Source organism: Sceloporus occidentalis, unplaced genomic scaffold (assembly GCF_023333645.1).
Source record: "Sceloporus occidentalis isolate IW3139 unplaced genomic scaffold, rSceOcc1.0.p SCAF_4, whole genome shotgun sequence".
NCBI lineage: Eukaryota > Metazoa > Chordata > Lepidosauria > Squamata > Phrynosomatidae > Sceloporus > Sceloporus occidentalis.
Window position 1 is genome coordinate 83,960,028 of NW_028316984.1, and position 26,361 is coordinate 83,986,388.

The 26,361-nt window shown below is 40.7% G+C and overlaps 1 protein-coding gene across 1 annotated transcript in view; it reads left to right on the forward strand.

Annotated features, from left to right (window-relative positions):
- The window catches only part of ZDHHC5 (zDHHC palmitoyltransferase 5), a 61,147-nt gene extending 35,333 nt beyond the window's left edge, over positions 1–25,814 (forward strand). The window contains exons 3-12 of the mRNA XM_089520625.1: positions 10,878–10,999; positions 12,547–12,704; positions 15,000–15,172; positions 15,324–15,426; positions 15,503–15,594; positions 17,214–17,346; positions 17,743–17,866; positions 18,806–18,918; positions 22,280–23,169; positions 24,099–25,814. Coding sequence (XP_089376751.1) covers positions 10,878–10,999; positions 12,547–12,704; positions 15,000–15,172; positions 15,324–15,426; positions 15,503–15,594; positions 17,214–17,346; positions 17,743–17,866; positions 18,806–18,918; positions 22,280–23,169; positions 24,099–24,264 — 2,074 coding nt within the window. The 3' untranslated portion in view covers positions 24,265–25,814. The remainder of the gene's footprint in view (positions 1–10,877; positions 11,000–12,546; positions 12,705–14,999; positions 15,173–15,323; positions 15,427–15,502; positions 15,595–17,213; positions 17,347–17,742; positions 17,867–18,805; positions 18,919–22,279; positions 23,170–24,098) is intronic.
- Positions 25,815–26,361: the final 547 nt, after the last annotated feature.

The following is a 26,361-nucleotide window of genomic DNA, read 5'->3' on the forward strand; positions in this document are numbered from 1 at the left end:
ACCAGTTCATACATCTCAATTTCATAATTGGCTTGAGAAATTCCACTCTACTTGGGCTTCCATCACCTCACATTTCTAGGTCCATGACATGATTGGAAGAAGCTGTGCCATCAAATTTCAAACACATCCTTCCACAAGTGTCATTGGAATTATACCTTCCTCCATCATTGTACTCCAGAAGGTGGATACTCTTGCAAAAAGGGGCCATTGAATCATCAGTTTTTTCCCCGGGAACTTCACTGTAATTGCATCTTGTATGTCGGAGACATGTACTGCTAAATCCATCCACAAGGCTATAGAATGATGACTCAATTCTGTTCTCCCTTAAATGTAAGGAGGCGATTGGTTCACCACCCTGGATTTAAAAGATGCCTACTTCCATATTTCAATTGGGCATCCCACCAGATGTTACTGTGTTTCACAGTGGAGAAAAAGACATACCTATTCCAGGTTCTGACTTTCAGTCTCAGCACTGTTCCCCATGTCTTCATGAAGGTTATGGCAGTGTTGACAGCTGTTCTCTAGCAGCAAAGTACCATTTTATATCTTTACATAGACAGCTGGCTTGTAGCAGGCAGTTCCTGTCAGATGTAGATATCATCTTGATTCTTCTCTGCAGCCTAGGCCTCCTTCCGAACTGTATGTAAGTAAAATTGTGAATGAATCACCTCTTCCATTCCAGTCAGTTGCAACAGTGAATATATAAAAATAGGTTGGGCATTCCTGTCCTATTAGATATTTGGGAGGGATTCTGACTTAGATGATCTCTTCTGGAGGGAGAAAGTTAAAAGTAAACTGGGTTAATTACTGGGTTAGGCTGGGAAAGTTTCTGCTGGAATATATCTTTGAATATTGCCTCCTCTACCAGGGTGGAGCCTCTGGCACCTGTCTATCTGCTTAGAGCACTTACCTGCCTTTAATTTTGCCACCACCTTCCTCACTTGCTGTTTCTGTCACTCGCTTTCATTCTGGGCTTTAATATTAAACTATCACAATATGAATAGCTCCCTCAGAAGTGGAAGGCTAAACACCTAAGCAAGATCTTTGCTGGCTTCATGTGGCCTCTTGTTGTACCTTGGTGTCTGTCTTTGTTAATGTACTGAAGGTGAAAATGTTCAGATGTGGCAATGGTTGCAGAAGCCTTAATTGGCTACAGCTGCAGTCCAGAGCAGCAGCCGAATGCTCAAGGTCAACTGAGCTGGACTAAATGTAAATATGCTATGTCTTCAGTCTGAAGAGAGATTGGTGTCTATGGTGCATAGCAAAATGTATAGGAAGAGACTGGGCTTAGTGGTCGCCTCATGGTAGTTCTGTATACAGTGCTACCTCGGGTTACGAATTTAATTCGTTCCGCAGCGCCGTTCGTAACCCGATACATTTCGCAACCCGAAAAGGCGCTGGAAAGCCGCTAGCCGCGGCTTCCGATTTGAATTTCGCGCCGAAATTAATTTCGTAACCCGAAAAATCCTTCGTAACCCGGAACAGTTTTTTCCAATGTAACTTTTTCGTACCCCGGAAATTTCGTAACGCGGTGAATTCGTATCCCGGGGTACCACTGTATAAGCAAAAACACTGTGCTATGGGATTGTGGGAGTTTGAGATAGTGTGGTGTGTAGGTTGGTAAGAGATTTTGTATAGTGGTGATTAGCTCGTGTTTTTTTGAAACAAAGCAATAAAGCCCTCTAAGGAGTGAACTGCTGGAGAGTGATTCCTTGATCTAGCAGCTGTTTCTCCAGGCATTGTTCCAAGCAAGCCGAAAGCTTGTGTTTGGAGCTTCGCTCTGTTCCTGTGTTGAAGAGATAACCAACGTCTTCATCCATTTGACCATCAGACTGGAATCATGGGCAACCACAGGCAAAGATTCATCATCCAAATATCAACAGTCTTTACATATACACCAGAAGTGTATATTCAGAACAGATCTTTTAAAAATAAACTGACTATGAAGTACTTCAGATCTACATGGGCAGTGTCATATTCTGCCCTCTGTTTTATTTTGAGGGGGCTTTAAATTCTCCACAACCTTGTTTAACCTTGGATGGTTTTCTGTCAACTTTGACTACATCTGGATGTGTATGTTATAATAAATGGATAAATAAGCTCAGAATATAAATTTTCCTATCATTGTGACACTTCTCAACAAAAGGAATGAAAGTTACGTAGTTGCACATAAAGCTTGGTGTTCCTTTTCTTTTACAGACTTGTTTCCGTGTGCAGTGTTCTCTTGAGATACTTAGAAAATCATATTTCCTGGTTTTGTGTTTCTGCTTGCATTGCCTAATACTGTTGCTCAGACTACACTGAATTTTGAGTTTATCCCTATTTCCAGTCACCATTCTACTGCTCTTTTTATAATTAGCATGCCCAGTATCAGTAGGCTGAGTTTGTTGACTCACTATTTAGCTGCTGCTTTGGCCTCCCTTTTGCCCTGTATTAGAGATTAAACTCGTGCTCCCACTGACCTATAAATGAAAGGTGGACTTGAAATGTGCCTTTCCTTGTGGATATTTTGGTAATGGAAGATATATATATATATATATTTACAGAAATATGTCTCACCACCATTACTTGTTTAATATATAAACCATGGACACCTTTAGTGGCTTTTGAGCCTTCTGTCAATTACTTTGCTTTGCTCCGTATGTCATTTTGTTAAGGTAGCCATGCATTTTTCTTCTCAGCTCTTTGCTCATGTTGCCTAAATCCATCTGTTTATCACAGACTGCTCTGATTGGGGAAAGAGGGACAGATGCTGCCCTAAATCGGTGGGATTAAATTCCCAGCAGCAAAGAAGATTAGGGTATTACACTGGCGTCTTCAATGGGGAAGCCCGCTGGTTCCTGAGCTCAGGCTTTTCTATGGAAAGGACTCGTCAATACTCCTATCATAGGATTTTAGATCTGGGAGGTACTATAGGGTTTTCTAGTCCACCCACTTTTCAGGGCAGAAATATTGTAACTGTAGCACCTCTGCCAGTTAGTTGTCCAGTTTATGGATCAATTTCTCTAGTGAAATTGTCTGTTCAACTAATTTTTAAAAATTTAAAAATTTGATACAGTTTTTCCCTCTATATATATATAGTTTTATCTTTTTAAAATATGTTTTATTCTTTTAATAACTATCTGTTTTAATACTGTAATAATTTAATTCCTTTTTAATGTACGTTTTTTAAAAAATGTTTGAATTATACTGTTTTTAATGCTGTGAAGCTGCTCTGAGTCCCTGTCCTGGGAAAAGAGTGGGATACAAATAATAATAATAATAATAATAATAATTATTATTATTATTATTATTATTATTATTGGACAGATTTTACCTTGGTGGGTAATAATATTTCCTTTGGGATTATTACATGCATTCCTGCAGTGACTTAAGTATCTCATAAATGAGGAGTAATGGGCCTAGTTTTTCTGTGAGTTTAGATTCTGCTATGAGACAGAGTACTATGTGATTTAAAAAAAAAACACTAGGGGAAATGACAAACAAGTTTATTATGGCATAATAAATGCACACACTCCATTCCATCATGTTTGGGGGATTTACTAACAAATTAATAAGCCAACAACATACTGTTCTTGTTAAGAACCCCATAATGGCTAACAGCCATTGTTAATCAGCATCCAGATATGCTAGCAGATTGCTCTATTGTAAGGATGACAGCTCTCTCTCACTCTCCCTTTACACCTGAAGAGGAAAAATAAAATAAAATAAATAAAAATAAAAATATAAGAGGAAAAAATAAATCACCAGGAACAGATGATATTCCAGTTGAATTGCTTCAATCCACACTAACAGAATCAACACCAGTGCTAGCCAACATATGCCAACAGATATGGAAAACAAAGCGATGGCCAACAGACTGGATATGATCCATATATATCTCCATTCACAAAAAGGGAGATACAAAAGACTGCAGCAACTATAGGACCACAGCTCTAATCTCCCATGCAAGCAAAATCATGCTCAAAATTCTGCAACATAGACTCCAACCATACATGGAGAGAATTCCCAGTGGTGTAAGCAGGATTCAGGAAAGGAAGAGGCACTAGGGACCACATTGCAAACATAAGCTGGCTAATGGAGCTCACCAAAGGATTCCAAAAGAAAATCAGCATGTGCTTTATGGATTATAGCAAGGCCTTTGACTGTATAGATCACGAAATACTATGGAACGCCCAAGATATGGGAGTGCCAACAGATCCAATAGTTCTAATGAGGAATCTTTACTCAGGACAGGAGGCCACTGTCAGGACAGAACACGGAGAAACAGAATGGTTCCCAATTGGCAAAGGGATGAGAAAAGGCTGCATCCTCTCACCCTATCTGTTCTACTTGTATGCAGAACATATTATACGAGAAGCAGGATTGGACACAGAAGAAGGAGGAGTGAAAACAGGAGGAAGGAATATCAACAATCTAAGATACACAGATGGCACCATACTACTAGCTGAAAACATCACAGACTTGGAACAACTACTAAAGAAGATCAAGGAGGAAAGTGCAAAGGCAGGCTTATTGTTGAACATAAAGAAAACAAAAACAATGACCACAGAAAATTAACACAGCTTCGACCTAGACAATGAGGAAATAGGAATAGTAAAAGAATTTTCATACCTGGAATCAAATATTGATCAGAGCAGGGGCTGCAGTCAAGAAATCATAAAAAGACTAAGAATGGAGAGGGCAGCTATGAAAGAACTAGAAAATATCCTAAAATGTAAAGACATACAACTGAGCACAAAAGTTAGAATCATACAAGCCATTGTATTCCCTATTACTATGTATGGATGTGAGAGATGGACAGTTATGGAAGAGAATTAATTCATTTCAAATGTGGTGAAGGAGAAGAGTGCTGAGGTTACCATGGACAGCCAAGAAGTCAAACAAATGGGTCCTAGAGCAGATCAAACCAGAAATCTCTCTCTACTGTAATGTGGAAAATTTCATCTCAGTCTATTAATCTGATATGTGGTCTTTCTCTCTTTCTGCTGTCCTTCGCCTTTCCTATCATTATTGTTTTTTCTATTGAGTCATCTCTTCTTATGATGTGGCTGAAGAATGACAACCTCAATTTATTCATCTTGGCTTCCAGGAAGAGTCCAGGCTTGATCTGTTCTAGAACCCATTTGCTTGTCATTTAGGCTGCCTGTGGCCACTATCCTCCAGCATCACATCTCAAATGAGTTGATTTTTTTTTCTATCAGCTTTCTTCACTGTCCAATTCTCACATCTGTACAAGGTGATGGAAATGGCTTAGATGATCCTAACTTTGGTATTCACCTTAATATCTTTACAATTTAGGATCTTGTCTCATTTTTTCATAGTCGCTCTTCCCAATCTTAGGCGCGGCACAGACCGGCAGGGAAACACCGGCTGCATTGCAGCCTTTACGACACCGCTTCCTATCAGAGACATGCGGGCGCTCAGACTCCCACACGTCATGCATACGGCCCCTGTGTGAGCGGTCCCGCTCTGTAATGGTGCCACCCGCATGTAGTAGGGCTCGGGAGCGTGTGGTTGTGTGCTCCCGAGCCCTACTATCGCCAATTTCTTCATTAACTATATTGAATTCCTGTATATCCTCTGTGGTGATTGTTTTCTGTTTTCTTAATGTTCCACAGCGAGCCTGCCTTTGCACTTTCATCTTTGACTTCTTTAATAAATATTTCAAATCTTTGATATTTTTGGCTAGTATTATTGTGTCATCTGCATATCTTAGGTTGTTGATATTCTCCCTCCGATCTTCACTCCTCCTCCTGTCTTGTCTACACTCACTCTGCATATTAAATTTTCTGCCCACAAGTTGAATAGATAAGGTGATAGAATGCAGCCTTGTCTGACCCCTTTTCTGATTAGGAACCATTTTGTTTCTCCATATTCTTTTCTGTTAGTAGCCTGCTGCCTGAGTAATATAGTGAAAGGATGAAAAAGTACAGACTTTCACAGATTTGAATAGGTGGGGAAATAGGTGCAGATCTATTCCATTTCCTTTTCATATATGTTTGCAAAAACTGTTGTACTTTATCTTTAGTCATCAATCTAAAGCCATGACCCATGTTCAATATTTATACCTTGGTAATATCTATATCCAAATAACAGGCTACTTCCATGTTTCAGTCAAGTGTAGTGGCTTTGTTTCTCACTGTCCCTTTCAAGGTAAACATGAGATAGCTCTGACATACTTCCAGGTGTTCTTCCATCAATCATCTCAGTCCTGTGGGTAAACATTTTACAGTTACCTAATTTCTTTTGAAGCAAACTTTTTCTGTGTTTCCCTCCTTTTTAAAGTTAGCATATACAGGTATTTACTGCAGTTTTCATGTGGGATGCTGTTCTTCACATGGATTTTCTAGTTAGACAAGCTAGACCTGTTTATTCTTGCCACATTTTGTTCCTTAATAAACTGGGTTAAAGCTGCTTGTAGTTTCTCCAGAACTCACATCCTTATCAGTACATATAATATAGCATCCAAGCAGGTAAATATTATTAGTGGTATTTTCCCATTCACATAAACATTTTCAGTAATGGCAACTCATTGTAATAGCTGTCTAAAGCTGCTGATCCATACACCCAATGTGGTGTAGTAGTTTGAGTGTTGGACTGCAATTCTGGAGACTGGAGTTCGATTTCCTGTACAGCCATGAAACCTACTGGGTGACCTTGAGCAAGTCACATGCTCTCAGCCTCTGGGGAAAAAATGTAACTTTCAATCATCATGAGAGACCCTATTTTTATGTCCTACCACGAACAGAGGCTAGGTTGGTGAGTATACAAGACAGAGCCTCCTCTGTAGTCACAGCCCAGTTTTGGAACTTGGGGAAGACAGATTGACTTTTCTCAAGTTTTAAACAGACACTTTAAAACAGCACTGTTTTGCAGGTCTTTAATGGATGTTAAACTTGTTCTTGGCTTATCTTAGGAAAGACATGTCTCAGCTTTTATTTTGGTGGTGTGGTTAGTTGTTTTTATTGCATTGGTTTTTTGAATGGTACATTGTTTTGAGGGCCCTGGAAAAAATGATAAGAAATAATATTTTACTGTGGAGGGGTTATTTTTATGACCTTTGAAAGCTCTTTACACATTTTATCTAAGTAAGCCTTAGAGTAGATCATTTAGTTGGACAAACAATAGTATTGTCATCATGCAGAGTAGTAAGTGAAGCTCAAAGAAACGCCCATAAGCTGAGATGAAATTTTCCACATCACAGTACACTATACCACCTTCTGCTTAAAGCACTGGCAAATCAAATGAGTCCACATACAGTACATGTGGGAAGAGGACATTGAGAGCTGTTGGTGTTGCATGGCATTACAGTGGGCCTTTCCCATTTGTGTGGTTTTGGTTCTGGTCCTCCTTGTGGATGGGAAAAACGTGGGAGCTCAAGCGCATGTTAGTCAATGGGAGGTGATGTGTGTGTGCCTGGGTCAGTGCTCCCATGGGCATGTGCTGCCATTGGCCAATAGGAGGCAGGACATTCTGCAGGAGCTCCAGATGGCTAGCCCACCATTACACTGGATTCACTATATTATCTACTGCCAGGAATTAGTTGGGGTATGCATGTTATTAGGTCTGGATAATTAAGTACTTGACTAGTAGAGCAGTTAATAATTTGAAATATTTACTTAGCCCTTAGTAGGTATCCCTCTTCCCAACAATTGAAGATCCTAGTACTGTACTATGGAAACGCTTTTGATTAGTTTCTTTTTGTTTCTTTTTTTAAAAAAATATTAAGTTTTATCAAATAATAAACTTATAAACAATAGAAATAACAGACCTTGGGAATGAGCAAAAAGAAATTTCCACCCAATAATAATACATTCCTTCAAAGTTGTAAAAAGATCCAGAAAGGGAAATCATAAATAATTTTGCCACAGTTGAGTGGTCAGTGTCCAAGATGTCTTTCCAAAAACCATCTTGTTGTGAAGATGGAGCAAAATGAGATATATTGTTATTGACATAATTAATAAAAACAGACCAATCCTCAATGAATGTATGTGCCAATTTTTTCCTGGATCTGTTCATGAAGGAATAAAAACAGACCAATCCTCAATGAATGTGTGTTCCATCCCCCCCCCCCCCCCCAGATCTGTTCTTGAAGCAGTAGGAAAGTTTTTCTGACAACAATGTGTCCCAGACCCTTTCCCACCAGTTTTCAAGTAACAAAATCCCTGTCTTCCAGCATCTCGCAATTTCAATTCTAGCTGCAGAGATTAGGAATATGACGAGTCTCCGGTGTTTTACCTGACAATTGGCTTTGCTAAAGATTGATAACAATAATAAGGCCGGACAAAATTTCACTGGTTGTTTTATAATGTCAGATATCTGCATCAGTACTGCATTCTGAAAAGATTGATCCTAGTACATTCAACCCACGTGTGTGTAAAAACCTTGAGCCTTACAGCCTCCCCAACAGTATGGTGAAACATTTTTCAATATCTTTGAGAGTTTCACAGGGGTTAAATACCATTTGTATGCTGTTTTTAAAGCACTTGCCTTTGCAGCTGCCTATCTTGATTTATATATGGAGGAGGACCAGATGTGTGCCTAAGTTCCCTCTGATATAGCCATATTTAAGTCTAACTGCCAGGTTATTCTGGCAGAATTATTTTTAGCATAAATGGAATGTATTAGGTTTTTATATATAGTGGCTGCCCCCCAGATTGTCCCTTATCTATAAAGATGGATTCATAAAAAGTTGGGGTTCTAGAACTATAACCTTTTAGCAGGATGTGGTGTGCAAAGTGGAGGACTAGCAACATTTGGAGTCAAGTGGAATTGGCTTGTCTCAAGGCATTGGACAAACTAACCGGAGATCTCAGCTTTCCTGCATCAGTTATCCATATTCCATGTTTTTTCCAATTTCTGAAGTAGGCTGATCTATCTATTTCATAAAAGCTGGAGTGCACTAAAAAGGACAGATAGGTGATCAAGGTCAATTAAGTGTGCCCACTGTTTCCATATGAGAATGGAATTGTTGAAGATTGGATTATGTATGTCTCTCAACTTCCTTTGAGCCTTAGTAGAAAAGAGGAGATTAAGATTGGTTAAATTCTTATCCTCTTGTCCCATATGAACCCATTTAGTGGAATGTGATTCTATGACAAATTGGGAGAACTGGTTCAGTTGGAAAAGCATGAAAACATGTCTTGAGTTCAGGAATTGTTAATCCACCTTCCTTAGTGTGGCTGAATTGGGCTGCTTTGGGAAATCTGGGTTTGTTTGTTTTTTACCGTAGAATATAAAATTGGTAATTATTTTTTGCCAGACCTTAAATTTGTGTGGGCCTGGACTAATAGGAATAGATTGAAATAAAAAGAACAATTGTGGGGTTAGAAACATTTTTTACCAAGGTAATCCTGCCAAGAAATGAAAAGTTCAGCCTTTTCCATTCTCTTATTTTTGCTTTCATCAATAACTGGGTTATAGTTCCTAGGGACCAGTTGAGATAAATTTTTTGTGATGAGAATGCCCAAATAAGAGAATCCAGAAGGACATGTTTGTAAATTAGAAATACATAACATTCTCTCTTGATCTGATTGAGAGACATTCATATATGTTATTTTGGATTTGTGGTAATTAATCCTGAGCCCTGAGAATTTCCCAAAGGTATCTAGTACGCTCTTTATGACAGGGAAGGATGATTCAAGTTTCTGGACTACTTAAAAGAAGTCATCTGCATACATCATTATTTTGTGTAGATGAACATTTATCTGAAGTCCTAATACACTCAAATTTGATTAGATTCTTTTATTATGCCCAAGGCTGAAAACTAACTTAATTTGCGGTGTCTCTTTTAGAACCCTATTGCCAAACTCAACATATTGTATAGCAGGGAAGATTTTGTGATTTCTTTCTGTCTTGACAGCATTCTGACTGAAGAAGCTGCAGTTGCAAGTAGGACTTACCACTTGCATATGAGTAATGAAAGCATAGACCTATGCTGTACTGAGTTGGGCAATCGTGTCACTGCATGATTGCAAAAGTAGTGGTATGTAAGCAGTGGTGCTACTTGTTAGAGTTTGCACATTGCAGTTATCTATTCTGTGCAGTCCTCTTATTGGAAATGAGAAGATATTTGTACTGGAAGACAAGGTATTAGTACTGGAAGACTAGGAAGGGAATGTTGGTGGGGAAGGGGATAAAGTCCAGCAGTTCTTCTCTCCCTCTGAGGCCTGGATCAAGGCAAATGGACTGGAGGGAGGGTTCTTCTTAGTCCAGGCCAGGCCCAATGGAGCTAGGCCTGCATCTCTCCCTCCGTGGCAGGATAGCACCAGATAGACTGGAGGGAGGGCTCAGGTTCTTAGTCCAGGCCAGGACTGATGGAGCTGTCCCTGCATCTCTCCCTCCATGGCCGGATGGTACCAGATGGACTGGAGGGAGGGCTCAGGTTCTTAGGCCAGGCCAGGCCAGGCCTGATGGAGCTGGCCCTGCATCTCTCCCTCCATGGCAGGATGGCACCAGATGGACTGTGAAAATGAAGTAATGTTGCAGAGGTATAATTCTCAACATGTGTCCAGTAGAACACCTGTAGAAGTTAAATTAAGTCCATCCCCTTCCCTCCCTGTTGAAATATGTAAAGAAAGCAGAGGCTCTGTCTAATACTCTTCACATCCATACTCTCCTTCTCTTCAGTTCAGCTTCATTCATTCAGAGATTCTGAAAACAGACACAGTAGAGACTACTGTGGAGACATCCGTTCTCATTCAAAGCATATTGGGAGTCAGCTGTGTGCTGCTTCTTTTCCATTTGCTAATGCTCTGGCTTTATTTAGATGGAAAGCTCTCAAAGCTTTTATTTGATGCTGGAACAAAATATAGTTAATCTGGCTGGAAAGATGACTGGCTTTGTTTTAGCTTACCTTTTCTTTGTTTGCGCAGGTGCCCTGGGCTCAGCTTCTATATCTCTCCATTCATACCCATTTACAATGCTGTGGTTTTTCTCTTTGTACTGGCCAACTTCAGTATGGCCACCTTCATGGATCCAGGCATATTTCCTCGAGGTGAGAACCGTCCCTGTCCAAGAAGCATCTTGTAAGGCATTGATAATCTGGAAAGGTTTTGGTTTGATGATGACTGGTTCAGTTTTCTAGATGAAGAGTATAAATTTTCTTGATCCTAATGATTACCGGTAGACATTTTTAACTCAATAGAGGTTTAAAACAATGTATGAAATGTATGAATGGCCATTTTAATACCATAAACTGGTGTAGTAAGAGCACTTAGAGTGAGATCCTGTTGGCTAACAGTTTTTTTAAAAACTGTATGATAGCAGCGGGGGGGGGGGGGGATCCTTTGTTGTTGCTGTCCATTAAGAAAGCCGCTGGCTTCTCAGCAGCCTTTTTCTTCAGTGCCTGATTCTAGATGGGTCCTTGATGCTAAAGGCATTGTGGGAAAACTGCTTTAGAAAATTTCAGTTTTCCAGGGCAGCCTTCTAGAATGTCCTTACCTTCAAAAAAAATAGACTGTTCATGAAAATGGAACTTTCTTTCTGGAAAGTAGCAAATAAAAGTTTTCGGAGATCCAAAGCACACTGTAGAAATAATCCAGTTTGAGACAGCTTTAACTGCCCTGGCTCAGTGCTAGGGAATCCTGGAAACTGTAGTTTTGTGATACATTTATCCTTCTCTGTCAGAGAACTTTGGTGCCACAACTAACTACAATTCCCAAGATTCCCTAGCACAGAGCCAGGACAGTTAAAGCAGTCTCAAACTAGAATATTTCTGCAGTGTGTTTTGGACCCCAGCCTCCCCTCCCCTTGCCCATGCTGCTCTGCAACTCTGAAAAAGGTTTTATGCCAGTGTAACAGCAACTACAAGATTCCTGCCATTGAATTCATTTCTCCATTAAGAAATAAAGCCTTGAAAATCTTCTAGATGGCTTAAAAAAACAGCCCTATACAACTTGATCCTGTTTGACTTTGCCGTTCCCATAATGCCTTACCATTGGCCGTGCTAGCTGTTGTTGATGGGAGTCCAACACAGTTGTGTGGATCCTAGCTGTGGAAGGCCATTTTAATACTTTTCCTCAAGGCAATATAGAGCTTCTGGCTACTGTTGACTTCAGTGTAAGGAAAGGATGAGTTCTTGAAAGCTGTTGCAATATTTGGGCTGAGTGGAGAGCAGTGCCTGTTGTAGGAGCCAACCAAATTATTGTTGTTCATCCATTCTGTTCAAAAAGAACAGGAAGGAGTATCCCTTGTGATGTCATATTGTAATTATTAAGTGACTTGGAACAATTCCAGGACCCTAGAGCAGACTTAGGGACAAAGTCCTGCCTTCTACCATAGTTTCAAGCGGGGCAAGTGCTTATCCCTGTCCTTCTGAGCCTGAGAGAAGACTAAAAAAGACTTTAACATTTTGCTGCTTGTTTGGCTTCCCTAAGGACAAATACAGTATCCTCCCATATTTTCTCCATGCTCAGAAAAATAGAGGACTCTTACCAAAACAACAACAGCAAATGGTAGTGGCAAGCTGAGTGAACCTTGGAATGGGGGAATGTTGATCTTGGGTTGGCACTACTTCATTGATATTATTTTCTTTTCTGTCAGCTGAAGAAGATGAGGATAAGGAAGATGACTTCCGAGCTCCACTATACAAGACTGTGGAGATAAAAGGTATTCAGGTGCGCATGAAATGGTGTGCAACATGCCGCTTCTACCGCCCCCCACGCTGTTCCCATTGCAGTGTCTGCGACAACTGTGTAGAGGTGAGAAATGGGGGGCGGGGGGGCGGGATGGAAACCACTACATGATAAACCAGCACTACATGTCACACCAACACTGGTGCTATTAACAGTTTAGAAGGAATCAAATGTGAGAGTGAAAACAAAGAAATTTACTGTCTTCATTCTTATAAAAGTTCACAGTATAAATGCTTAAAGGTGGGGAAACTACATATCTTCTAACATTGAATTTCTGCTAAATGGAACTATAACAAATAGCAGGAAATTGCTATATCTGTGTGTATGTACAATGTGGTATAGTCTCATCTTGCAAATTAAAAAATCAATGTATTATTTTCTTCCTCTTTTTTGTTTTTGTATTTCTCTTGGAGCTTTCCCCATTATTTTCATTACTTTTGAATTTAAAATATGAGTTTACTAGAAAATAAATTGAGTAAGGGAGAAGAATGTCAAGGAGACTGGAATGATGTACAGGTTGAGTTTCCCTTATCCAAAACGCTTGGGACCAGAAGTGTTTTGGACTTTGGATATTTTTGGATTTTGGAATATTTGCATATACTTAATTAGATATCTCGGAGATGGAACCCAAGTCTAAAAATAAAATTAATTTGTATACAACTTATACATACAACCTGAATGTAAATTTATACATAATATTTTTAAATAACTTTGTATATGAAACAAAGTTTGTGTACACTGAACCATCAGAAAGCAAAGGTGCCACCCATGTGGTCAGTTATGGATTTTGGATTACTTAAGATTTCAGAATTCTGAATAAGGGAGACTGTACCTGTACTTTGGGTATTTTGTATTTTTTGAGATCAACTCTGAGACTGGAGTTATGGGGTCAGGTTACAGAATATCATTTAGAGTGTTAAAGATCAAGATAAACCTAGGTCCAACAGCTACTACCCATCACAAAACAATGACCTAGGGGAGAGATAGAGGGAGTAATTAAGGCTATAGAAATTTTTGCTAATCTTGTGTTCATGTTTATTTTTATATTTATATTCCACCGGTATTCAGTGGCATTCAAGATGGTATGCACAGATTTTCTAAGTTGTCTCCAGGCACTGAGCAGCAAGTGTTGGCATTATAGGAAATATTAACCTCTTTTATAGATTTTTAAAGAATACTTTAATTGCAAGTACAACTAAAAACATATACAAAAGAGAGAAAACAAATTGCACACACCCCACAGCAAGTACCACCACTAGATTGGATTTCACTGATCCCCGTCTGAGAGTGCTACCTTTCCAACTGTCTTCTTTCTTCCTGTCACCGTTGCTGTTGAGGAAGGATGTGGATCCACTGTGGGTGCAACCTGAATATCAATCCATAGTAGAATTTTTGGAAGTTATCCAAAAATACCCAGAGCAAAGCAGTTCCTCCTCAAAAGCAAACGGTTGGACCCAAAGAGTTGGGTCCACTTTGTATAGTAAGGTATAGGGTAACGATAAAGCTCTAATGGGCTCCATCAGAAGGAAACACATGTAGTACCTTTGGAGCAGTCATAGGTAAATGAGCTTTCCCTTTCCATTTATTTTGAAGGATGAAAGCTTTCATTGCTCCAAACACAGCTGAATAGACAATGCCTGACCCTTCAAAGACACTGTTGTCCCAAAGGATGGAATCCTCCACCCCCTGCCCTTTCCTCATGATATCAGTGAGGAGAGAATAGATATGTAAAGCTTTAGATTTTTAAAGCAAGGTTTGTCTTCAGACTTGAGGCAATGTAAGGTGTGTCTAAAGCAAATGATATGCTATCCCAAGTAGAGCAAATACTGGAAGAAAGGCAGGGCACAAATAAAATAAAATGTAAAACAATAATAAAACTTTTGTACTCATGTCTGTCATCTAACAGTAAAGACTGGGAATGAGTAATCTAGGCTTCTCTTGGCTGTTTCTTGTGATGAACAAGAGAGAGGTTATTTGGCTTTTACAGAACTTTGAATCTAAAAGAGTTGGGCTTATACAGATATAGTATATGTGTTTTCTGGGTCTCTTCCTGCTTGGTGTACAACAATTCAACTTGCTACAATTAGCACATGTTTAAACAGGAGGTAATGCTATAAGTCATCATAAGGCATACTCCAGCAGACAATAGTTTTCCATAGTCTGCCAGTTGACCACAAGTCATCCTGCTTACTCTTGCTAATAGGAGTTTCATCTTGCCTTCTGCATGATTATAAATTTGGGTTGGAGTCTATTGTGCTGAAGATTGGACTAGTTATGTAAGTACTGGAATTCACTAGACTGTAGCATATTTTTCTAGAAATGAACTTTTTCTAAGTTTGTTCTTTATCTTCTGACTGGTAGGAGTTTGACCATCACTGTCCCTGGGTCAACAACTGCATTGGACGGCGCAATTACCGCTATTTCTTCCTCTTCCTGCTCTCACTTACAGCACATATCATGGGTGTGTTTGGTTTTGGCTTGCTCTATGTTTTGTATCAAGTAGAGGAGCTCTCTGGGATCCGCATGGCTGTGACGTATCCTTTCTTTATGAAGAGTTCCTTAATAAAAATAGGAACCCTGATGTCCCATTGGGACAGTGTTTGTGGGTATGTCGCTGGAAAAGAAATCCCCAAATAAGAATTGCATGAGCATCTTTGAGTATTGTTTCCTTGACCTTCTTGTCAGCATGGCTGTGATGTGTGTAGCTGGCTTGTTTTTCATTCCTGTAGCTGGCCTTACTGGATTCCATGTCGTACTGGTAGCCAGAGGACGCACTACCAATGAACAGGTTTGTATTCTTCAGTTGGTTTCCTTTTTTGCTTCATTGTATGTTGGTTCCCCTGACCAATTTTTTGCTGTTGCAGGTTACAGGCAAATTCCGGGGTGGGGTAAACCCATTCACCAATGGTTGCTGTAAAAATGTCAGTCGTGTCCTCTGCAGTTCCCCAGCCCCCAGGTAAGTTCTGCCATGTGAATGCTTATGTAGGAAGGTAGTAGGATGAGAGGAGCAATTGCTGACAGCCAGTTCAGGGGTTAGAGTACTATTGTATGATTTCATGTCCTTTATAAAGAAAGGGAATGCTAGCAGATCTCGAGATACGTGTGAATAGTACTGATTAATTCTGTTTAAAGGCTGATGTACTGGACTCTTTCTTCTTTGAAGGTGCTTCTAATTTGCTTTATATAGTGATGGCTATAATCAGCCTGTATGAGGTATAGTTGTCTTCCCACATCTAGATTCTCATCAAATAAACCTTTTATAGATGAATTGTTGCTCTTCTACCATGCAGCTTTTTTTAGAGATAGATGCTTGTGTGTTATATACATACCCTTGTTTGAAATGATATGCAAAGCTCATTAGCCACAGATAACATCTGTGATACTCTTTCTCATTGATAGACCTTTTGCTCTGCATACTTGCATGCATAGATGGGATAGAATTCTGTGTGAATATTGTCTCTGATACAATTCTGTAATACCCATTTTATCTTTTCAAGGTTTACTATAGTCTGAAATGTTGATCAATATTCCTTTTGCTTTGCCTAGAGGCATTCACATATACTAGTACTTAATGTGTTTCTGCCACGTGTAGATGCTTTTCTGCATTCTACGTGCCTGCTGTCTTGTGAACTAGAATCTAGTAGTACTACTGTTCTCTGGTCAGCATTTATACACCACTTTGTGTATAATTTATTTATATGTAGTCAGTTGTATACATTTCACAGCTGCCTGTAAGCATGAGTTGTGGGAAAAAAACTATTTCTTTTGCATTACATCAATAAATACAAGAAAAGTCTACAAGAAAATAATGCACCAATTATTTGACATCATACTGTACTTTTTGTAGGCTATTCCTTTGTTTTGGACTTGTGGAGACTGATATTCTATGACATCACTAATTACTTCATGCTTTCTTCCATTATATTGTTGCCTTTTCCATGAAGAAGAGCTAAATATGCTTTTCAGTTTTTAATCTTAATTTCACATCCAGTGAAGCAAAGAAAGCAAATAAGTCAATTTAGCCTGTTTATGTACTCAATCTGTGATTTATCTGTTACATTTGATTGATATTTTGTTTATACAGAAATAATTCTGTTGATGTAATTTGAGCAGCATCTAGTGGTTCCTATGTTCAAGGAAATACGTGGTCTCCAAGATGTTACATTGCTAGTGTGAGATCTATCTTTCCTTCCTTTCCTCGCTGCTACATGAGAATGTGGCAATATAGCTTTTTGTGTAACATGGAAAGCTGAGGGAAAGATGGCTGGACAAGTGCATTTGGTTCTACATAGAGAGCCACGTGTCACAGGCAGCATTGGAATTTCATTATTCCATCTGAGAATTGTGGGGACAACACATCTTCATGGGAAAGACAGCCTCTTTTCTCGTAGCAATATTCTTTTTGCAGTTCTTTGGATATAAAGAGGTCCATACCTCAACAACTTCCTCTCTTTACCAGCTATCTTGTTGGAGCAGGTAAACATAATTTAGTCACATTGTACTTGCAAGAAATGCTACCTCATCCTTCTTGACTTTAGTCAGTGTGTGTTTTATTTTCATCCAATATTTCACTAGGTATCTTGGGCGACCAAAGGCAGAGCAGACTGTATTAGTGAGGCCACCATTCCTGCGGCCGGAAATATCAGATGGGCAGATTGCTGTAAAGATAATGGACAATGGTATCCAGGCTGAGCTGACAAGAACAAAGGTGAGGAGGACGTGAAGGTGCTGCCCAGGCAGTGGCTTTTTCAAAGTTTTGCCACTATGTACGTGAGTAGGACCAAGTAAGCCTCTTGGATGTTCTTCCTGCATGTTCTTGCTCCTTATTTTCAATTTTCCCCAATAAATGAAAGTCTGTTTCCCTCCCATGTGGCCATCGCTGCATGAGAGTTCCTCCTTATGTATTTTAGATAATCTGACTAACCCTCTCCCTTTTCATCCAGCAATTGAGACATGCACAGTCTATGACCACCCTTCCAGAAATGTTAAGATAGTTGTAGGTTCCTCTAATCACTTGTGCAACTTTATTGAGCTGGGGACAATGTTCAGGACTTTTAGTCCTGCCTCATTCTTCTGATTGCTCCTCTGCACTTTGTCTCTGCAGTCCAAAGGAAGTCTTGAAGTGATGGAGAGCCAGTCCGCTGATGCTGAGCCACCACCCCCGCCCAAGCCAGACCTCAGCCGCTACACAGGTCTGAGGACGCATTTAACCCTGACCACCAATGAGGGTAAGAGGAGCATGCCAGGGAGATAAGGGACATAGTTTACACAATGATCAAGTCTGCAATTGCAGTATCAGGTAGTGATGCTGGTCAGTAGTGAGTCACTGACAAAATGCAGTGGTTATTTTTTGGAATAACCACTAGGCCATCTTTTGCTGCAGTTGACCAAGGCCTGTCTTGCCTTCCTAGTTAGGGACAAGTGGGTTATAGCAGCAAATGCTGCATTGGTAGCTAGCATATGACCCAAGTTAATTGGATCTTAGAACTCTAGTTTTGTCTCTGAGTGAGATGTGAGGATTACTGAGCTGTCAGAATTTGAGGACTGACTGACTGTACAACTTTCCTCTTCTGTTGTGGAAAGTGGGGCTCCTGAGGGGAAAAGGTCTCTATTATGTTCTGCTATCATAGAGATGATGTGGAACAACAACAGCAACAAGAAAAATACTAAGTGCTCCTTCCCTGTCTTCAGGTAAAATGCTTGCCGCAGTGTTCCCAGAAGAAGCAGAATCCTGAATGTAAATATGATATGTGAAGACATTTTCACTACTTTTTCAGTTTTTGCCTTAGAGTTCTCCAATCAAGTCTGATACTGTTCATCCAGTAGGGCTTAAAATTGACAGCCACAGGGGTTAGGACTGACGAGGCTTGCATGCAGAGGCTGGATGCTGCTTCATGATTTCATTGCTGAGGAAATGTTCCTCTCATTTCATTTCATCCCTACCCAAGTTATACATCTCTTAGCTCCTGGCTGATTCCTTGACCTCCATGGCGTGTCCACCTTCCTTAGGCTCTTACCTGGCTCTCATGAATCAGTTGTTTACCATATGTAGAACTTCAGTACAGTGCTAAGTGTGAGATTTTTTGTACCTCTTGGAGTGACGTTGCAGGTGACTGTATATCACATGGCTTGTGAGTGCATGTATGTATCTCCCTTTCTCTCTACAGACAGCAGTTTGTTAGGCAAAGACAGCCCACCAACTCCTACTATGTATAAGTACAGACCTGGTTATAGCAGCAGCAGCACTTCAGCTGCAATGCCTCACTCCACCAGCGCCAAGGTAATAAAAAACTCAGTTTGTATCACATGAAGGATGGTTGTGTGTGTGTGTGTGTAGTGTAGTGTAGTGTAGTGTAGTGTCAAGCTGGACAAGGAACTGGGAAGGGAATTTGCTTTGAGACCATATGGTATTCTAGGACCTTAATTTCATTGTCATGCATCCTCTCTAATAGTGAAAGGGAGGATTCAGACTTTTCCAATATTTACTTTATTTATACTGATTTATTATTATTTATTTACATTACTCCATTCCCACCATATATTGTAAGAAATCTGGGTAGATTACCATTAAACTAATTAGAATAATTTAATATGTAATAAAATAAAATAAAACATGGGGTGTACCATAGGGTGAAATCATTAGGCCCCAAAGGCTTTTTTTTTTAAAAAAGTCAGGTTTTAACTAGTCATTTGGGCCTCCAAGGAATGCTAGAACCTTAAGGTCTATCAGCTGGAGTCCATTGCAAAATAATGGCTCAGAGATGGAGTTAAATTCTCTACTGAACTTCGTGGTTACAATTCACATCTGCCTTGATATATATAGCACAGGGACTCTAATAATTTATGTTAGGCATTCACTTTGCTGCTGCTGTTAAAGATTTGACAGCTGAAGATGTCAAAGATGATGTATTGCAAATCATGCAGAGATCTACCAGTAGACTGATATATCTTCTGACTATCCATACTGCATAAGAAATCTTAATGTATTATGTAGCTGCTGATATGCTACAAGTACTCAGTGCTGGTGTGCTGAAGCAGAGCCTTTAAACTTTTCAAAAAGAGAGAGAGAGAGAGAGAGAGCTCTCATGACTTCCCAATAGTCCCAAAAGGTATCCAGTTTAAAGTTTTGATCCTACAGTAGACCTTGAAGGATCTTCCCTTGACCAGAGTGACTTTTTCTACATCTCCTTGTTTCTTTCCATGGATTCTAATCCTGTTTTTCCTACTGCTTATTGTTTAATAAAATTGTATGAATCACAACACAGCCTTCTTCTTCCACTATTACAGTGGGCCCATCCCTTATGCGGGAAATCCGTTCTGGACCCACCCACCCCCCACGTAAGGGAAATACCACGTATAGTGGAGCCCCATTAAAAACAATGGGGCTCATGCCAATGGTGCAGCGTACCATTTCTTCTTCTGGCATACGCCATTGCTTTTTCTGGCACAGCTTTCAGCATATGCTGAAAGTCGCATATGGCACGCCCACATATAATACAGGCTCACTGTACTTGAACTCATGTGGTGAGAGCTAACCTCTTCAAAGTGGTGCACCCCTATAATAAGCATCTCCCAATGGAGGTTAGTGTGTTAATCTTGAGGAAAAAAGCAACAAAGAATACTGTGGTGCCTTAAATGTGAACAGATTTGAAATGTAATACTATATGTGTCTACGCAGAAGTAAGTTCCATTGAGTTCAGGGGCGCTTAATAAATGTGTGTCACAGCGTACTTGTAGTATATGTTTACATGGAACAGAATCATAATATGTGTATATGAAGTGTTACTTCTACTTAGGAAGAGGGACTAGGGATCATATTGCAAACATATGTTGTCTAATGGCACTTACCAAAGGATTTCAGAAGAAAAACAGCATGTGCTTTATATATTATAGCAAAAAGTTTGATTGTGCAGATCATAAAAAAAACTATGACTTGTTCTTAAAGAAATGGGTGTGCCACAACATTTTATTTTCCTGATACGTAACCTGTACTCAGGACAAGTGGCTACCATCAGGACAGGATAGGGTGAAACAGAATTGTTTCCATTTGACAAAAGTCAGGCAGTGCTGCATTTTATCGCCCTATTTTTTTACTTCTACAATGAGCATATGATATGTAAAGCAGGATTAGATTCAAAAGAAGGAGGCATGAGAATTGGAGAAAGGAACATTAGGTTTAAGAAGCAGATGACACCATACTGCTAGCATAAAATAGCAAAGACTTGGAATGATTACTGAAGAAAGTCAAAGAAGAAAGTGCAAAGGCAGATTTCCAGTTGAACCTTTAGGGGAAGAAAGGACCACAGATGGTTTACATAACTTTAAAGTAGACAATGAAGTCATTGAAACAGTTTGTAAAAATTGGCCAGTGAAGAAAGCTGACAGGAGGAGAATCAACTAATTTGAGATGTGTTGCTGGAGGAGAGTTCTACAGATATCGTGGACTGCTAAAAAGACAAATAAATAGGTCCTGGAATGAATCAAGTCTGAACTCTTCCAAGTAGCCAAGATAATGAAACTTGGACTGTCAAACTTTGACATATCATAGGAAGACAGGACTCCCTAGAAAAGACAATAATGCTTGGTAAGGCAGGAGGCACTAGCAAAAGAGGAAGACTACATTCCAAGTGGATAGATTCAATCAAGGAATCTACAGCTCTGCGTCTGCAAGATCTGAGCAGGACTATTGATGATAGGATGATTTGGAGGTCTCTTATTCACAAGTTGAAGTCCTAAATTAACAACAATAAAGTTAAATTCATATTTCTGTTACTTCAAAAACCTACATCCTTCTATGTATCCAAGGAGTTCCCTTTAGTATATGGAAAATCCTGACTTACTTTGGTCTAGTTTCACTTCCAAACTAATAAGTACTCAAACACTTGGGTTCACTATTATATACTCATCTAATGAGAAACTGTTTGTACTGCAGCCACATAGAATCTGTTAAATGAATCAAGGCTTTATTAAATGAAACAAATAACACTTCGGTACCCCTGGGATTTGGTTCCAGGACCCGCTTTAGATACCAAAATCTGTGGATGCTCAAGTCTCATTATGTACAATGCTGTAGTAAAATGATGTCCTTTATATAAAATAGCAAAGTTTAGGATGGGGGGTTGAGGTTTTGTTTTTGTTTGTTTTTGTGATATTTTCAAGTCTTGGATGGTTGCATCTGTGGATGGAGAATCAGTGGATATGGACATCTGACTGGACTTATATTACATGCATCAGTGTCCTGTTCTTTCTCAGAGAAAGCAAACATGGGTCTATTCTGTTATTTACCTTCAAAGCACCTCCATAAAGTAGGGTGGGCTGGAAGCTTGGGCCAGTGCCTGCCAGGGAGCTTCATGGCAGAGGGAGATTTGAACCAACATCTCAAAGTCCAGTTCCAGGACTTCTTTTACCAGCCTGACTCTCAAAAAGGGGGTTACTGCATTGTTTAACTTAAGCAATTGTATTTAAATGCCTTTGCAGAATTAGGGTTGCTGTGTTAGGAAGTTTTTTTCCCTTCTAGTAAGCATAAGTCCTTGTCTATGGGTGGTTTGAAGAAGCAAATTTGTACTCCATGTTTCTCAGTTACTATGCACAGCAGAGAAGGCTTATAAATGACTGTCATGTCTGGCATCTCTCCAATGCAGCTAAGCCGAGGAGACAGCCTGAAAGAGCCAACCTCCATTGCTGAGAGCAGTAGAAACCCCAGCTACCGCTCTGAACCAAGCCTGGAGCCAGAGAGTTTTCGTTCTCCCACTTTTGGAAAGAGTTTCCATTTTGATCCACTTTCCAGTGGCTCCCGCTCTTCTAGCCTCAAGTCTGCCCAAGGCACGGGCTTTGAACTGGGCCATCTTCAGTCAATCCGCTCTGAGGGTACCACATCAACATCTTACAAGAGCTTGGTGAACCAGACACGCAATGGGAGCTTGTCATATGACAGCCTTCTCACGCCATCAGATAGCCCTGACTTCGAGTCTGTGCAGGCAGGCCCAGAGCCAGAGCCCCCCATGGGTTACACTTCTCCTTTCCTATCTGCCCGAATTGCTCAACAACGAGAAGCTGACCTGCACAGTCGTTTTCCAAGCTCTGGCTCACCCAAACACCAGCCACCCCGTGATTCTTCACCTGTTCGCTATGACAATCTTTCACGCCACATTGTGGCCTCCATGCAGGAAAAGGAGAAGCTACTGCAACAGTTTCCGACACCGCCACCTCTAGCCAAAGAGGAGGATACAGGTCTGGGGGACTCAGGCATCCAGTCCACACCAGGCTCCAGCAATGCCCCACGTACCAGCTCCTCCTCGGACGATTCAAAGCGCTCCCCTCTGATCAAGAACCCACTCACTCGCCCAGTGGCACCTCGTTTTGGCAAACCAGAACCATCACATATGCTCAGAGTGCGCTCCTTGGGTTCACCAGACCAGCCTGCTGCCCCACATTTGGGCAAATCTGTGTCTTACAGCAGCCAAAAACAGTCACCCCAGGCCATCGTCCCGGAGACTGAGGAGGTGGCCTTGCAGCCTTTATTGGCACCAAAGTAAGTACAAGTGACATCTGCCTTGTGCTTTAAGTGTTCCTTGTCAGAGGATAAACCACATTCAGTCCTGCCCCATCAGTGTATTGACTGAGGACCCCAAGATCCTTTTGGTTCTTTTAGCAGCATCCAGAGGGAATGGCTGTGGGGCGGGGTTCTACAAATAGTGCTTGCTCTCGTCTGCCCCTGTCTTACCTCTCCTCTTCCTTCCTGCCCTCCAATGTGTGAACCATTTCCTCATCCTTCACTGTATAATGCAGTGCTAATCCCATAGAACCTCATGCTTTTTGGTGAGGCATGTAGATTAAAGCATCCCACTTTCCTTGGATGTGTGCGATGGCCATTGACTTCCATATAAGGTCCCTGAGCTGATGACTGCCTGATTTTTGCCTCATATACGGAAACACTATATATGAGATTGTCCTTTCATCTCCTTTTACTAAGTGTTGTCCCTTTTTGTCTTGTCTGTATGCATGTGAGAGACCCTCCGGTCTGCTGTCAGGAAGGGGGTAGATTTAAAAATACCTGTCCTTTTGAAGACACTGGAAGCATGATCTTACCTATTCTTTTCCTAGGGAATTTCTTTTTTATGCAGTGCAGTTCCCTCCTTTTATTCCTTCCAGAGTGGGTTGTTTTGGGAATCTATGGCTTTTTTTCTTACTAGCTCTGGGCATTTAGGATCCCATCCTTTCCTAGACAGGTGTGTGTTTGGCTACAACCTGTTCCTTTTGTAGAATGTTTGTGGTGTCCTTCCAGTTCTTTGTGAGTAGTGGCAGTCCATTGTCCTCTATCCTTCTAGAAGCCAAGGTAGTGCAAGATATATTCCAAGTTTCCTTTCCGTACCCTATCTTGAGAGTGAGACATTCTCCATTTCCATTACCATTGAATGAGTGGTCATTTCCTGACACCCTTGTATCCTTCCTTTTTCCCAGAGACGAGGTGCAGATGAGACCCTCCTACAGCAAGTCCAATGGGCAGCCCAAGAGCCTGGGCTCAACCTCACCCACCCCTGGTCAGCCACCTCTCAGCAGCCCCACTCGTGGAGGAGTCAAGAAGGTCTCTGGAGTGGGTGGGACTACGTATGAAATCTCTGTATGAGGAGGTGATCTCCCCATTGTCAACTCCTCCCTGACTGATTCCAAAACATCCTGTCCCAGATGAGCAGGAGACAGGAATTTGTTCAGCAAATGGTTACCCCTTCAGTGCATGGACATCTTTCATGAAACCAGTTGGGTATGAGAGAGAGGAGAGGGGACAAGTACATTTTTAAACTAAACTGTCTGGGATTGGGAGAGTCCTTAAACACTACAATAGGCTCCCAGCCTTGCTCACTTCCACCGCCTGCACTCTTCCTCTCAACCAACCAAAAGACTGCAATTTGTAGCGCACACTGCCGAGAAGGAAGGGGGAGGGGTTTGCTGTCACCATTCTTCTGTGGGAGAAGGTACTGGTTACAGCCTGCCCCACTACCAGCAGGACAGTCAACTGTGGACCTCGTGCAATTGCTCACCTAGTGCGGTAGGAGTGGATCATCTAAAAAATTTTTTTTATTATTCTTATGGATTCTATTTTTTCCTCTTTGAGTTGCTGGGTGTGTGTATATATAAATATCTATAAATATATAAATATAAATCTAAAAAGAAAGTATATATCTACCCATATTGAGGGAGACAAGCCCAGGCAATCTCCATTTGCTGGGCTTGAGGAAACTATGTATAAATCATATACATTCAAGGGAGGCTTGGGGGGTATATTGGGTCAACCACGTGGTTTACTTTGAATGGGTCAGATGGCCCACAGAGGATATGGAACCCCTGTGAAAACACTACTCCAAGACAGGTGGACCTGAGGAAATGCCAACATGGCATTTGGCCTGGCTTGGTCAACCCAGTGCTTGTGACCAGGCATGAGCTTGGCTTCTGCCCAGCTCTGAATTGTGCATTCCAGGAGGGAGCATTGAAAGGCACTGCTTTCTTTATCCCTACTCACCTGGGCTATATTTTACTGGAAGACTTTCCCCATGAGTAGATCCTTCTTTCCTGGGGGACCTGGAGGGTTTAGGAGAATCAGGGGAGTCTTTGGTTTCCCAGGTTTTCAGCTTTCAGACTGGCTTTCATAAGTTACCTTAAGAGAAGGATTCCTAGCAACAGGAGTGTATCACCTGAAACCCAGGCAGAGTAGCATACGCAGCATTAGTAGCACATTAGGTGCCCAACCATGAGGGTGCCTGAGGTGCTGAGCAGAGGGTGGCAGTGGTTTTGGGGCTGGGTCCTTCAGGTGGAGATATTACATGTATTTAGAATGCCCTCCCCCAGGTTGTTTCCCCAGCTGCTTTTTTTCTTTTACATTGCTTTTATTAATTGCTCCATATTGATTTATTGTGGTGTCACAGTTCTTTGTTCCCAAACTGGACAAGAGAAAGAAGAGGAAAAATGCAAACAAACCAAAAAGCAATATTTTCCATATGCCAAAAATCTCTCTCCACCCATAAATGCCCATGAAAAAATTCAGAGCAACCCAGGAATTCAGCGATCTCTAATGACTCTATCTGTATGGCAATATGTTAACTGTGGTCTCCACTGAACCACACTTTTATTTTTATTATGACTAGCCATTTTAAATTGAGGAATAAACAATATAATGAGCCACTCCCCCCCATGCTTGTGTATTTTTTGTTGTATTAGCTGAGGCGGCAGTTCTGGTAGTTCTTCAATATTATCATCTGTATGTTGTCATCCAACAAACAACTCGAAGCCACATACACATTATTCATAATGGTTCACTGAGACATTTGACTAGACTGAACTTCAGTTATTCTCCTGATCCTTAACTGCAAAGGCTTTTCTCAAACAAGTGAATCACAAGTGCATATTCCCTAGTTTCCATTCCAGGCCTTGCTTACAGAAGAAGTTATAAAATGTATTGAAACAGATTTTTCTTAAAAGGAACTATTAAAGCAGTTCTAAAAAGCAAGTCTAATTTTCAGGACCAGTAACGATATGAAACACTGCAATCTTGGCTGTCTCAGTAGGAATGGAGCCAAGCTTACATCTCTGGATGTCATCAGTTGTGCCTTAAATGGATATCTTCAGGCAATGAGAAAAGAAGCAATGACCCCCTAGTATAGATAGTTATTCACCCAGCATTTCTACATTGTACCATATAGTCCAAACTGTAACCAGAGGGCCTGCACTC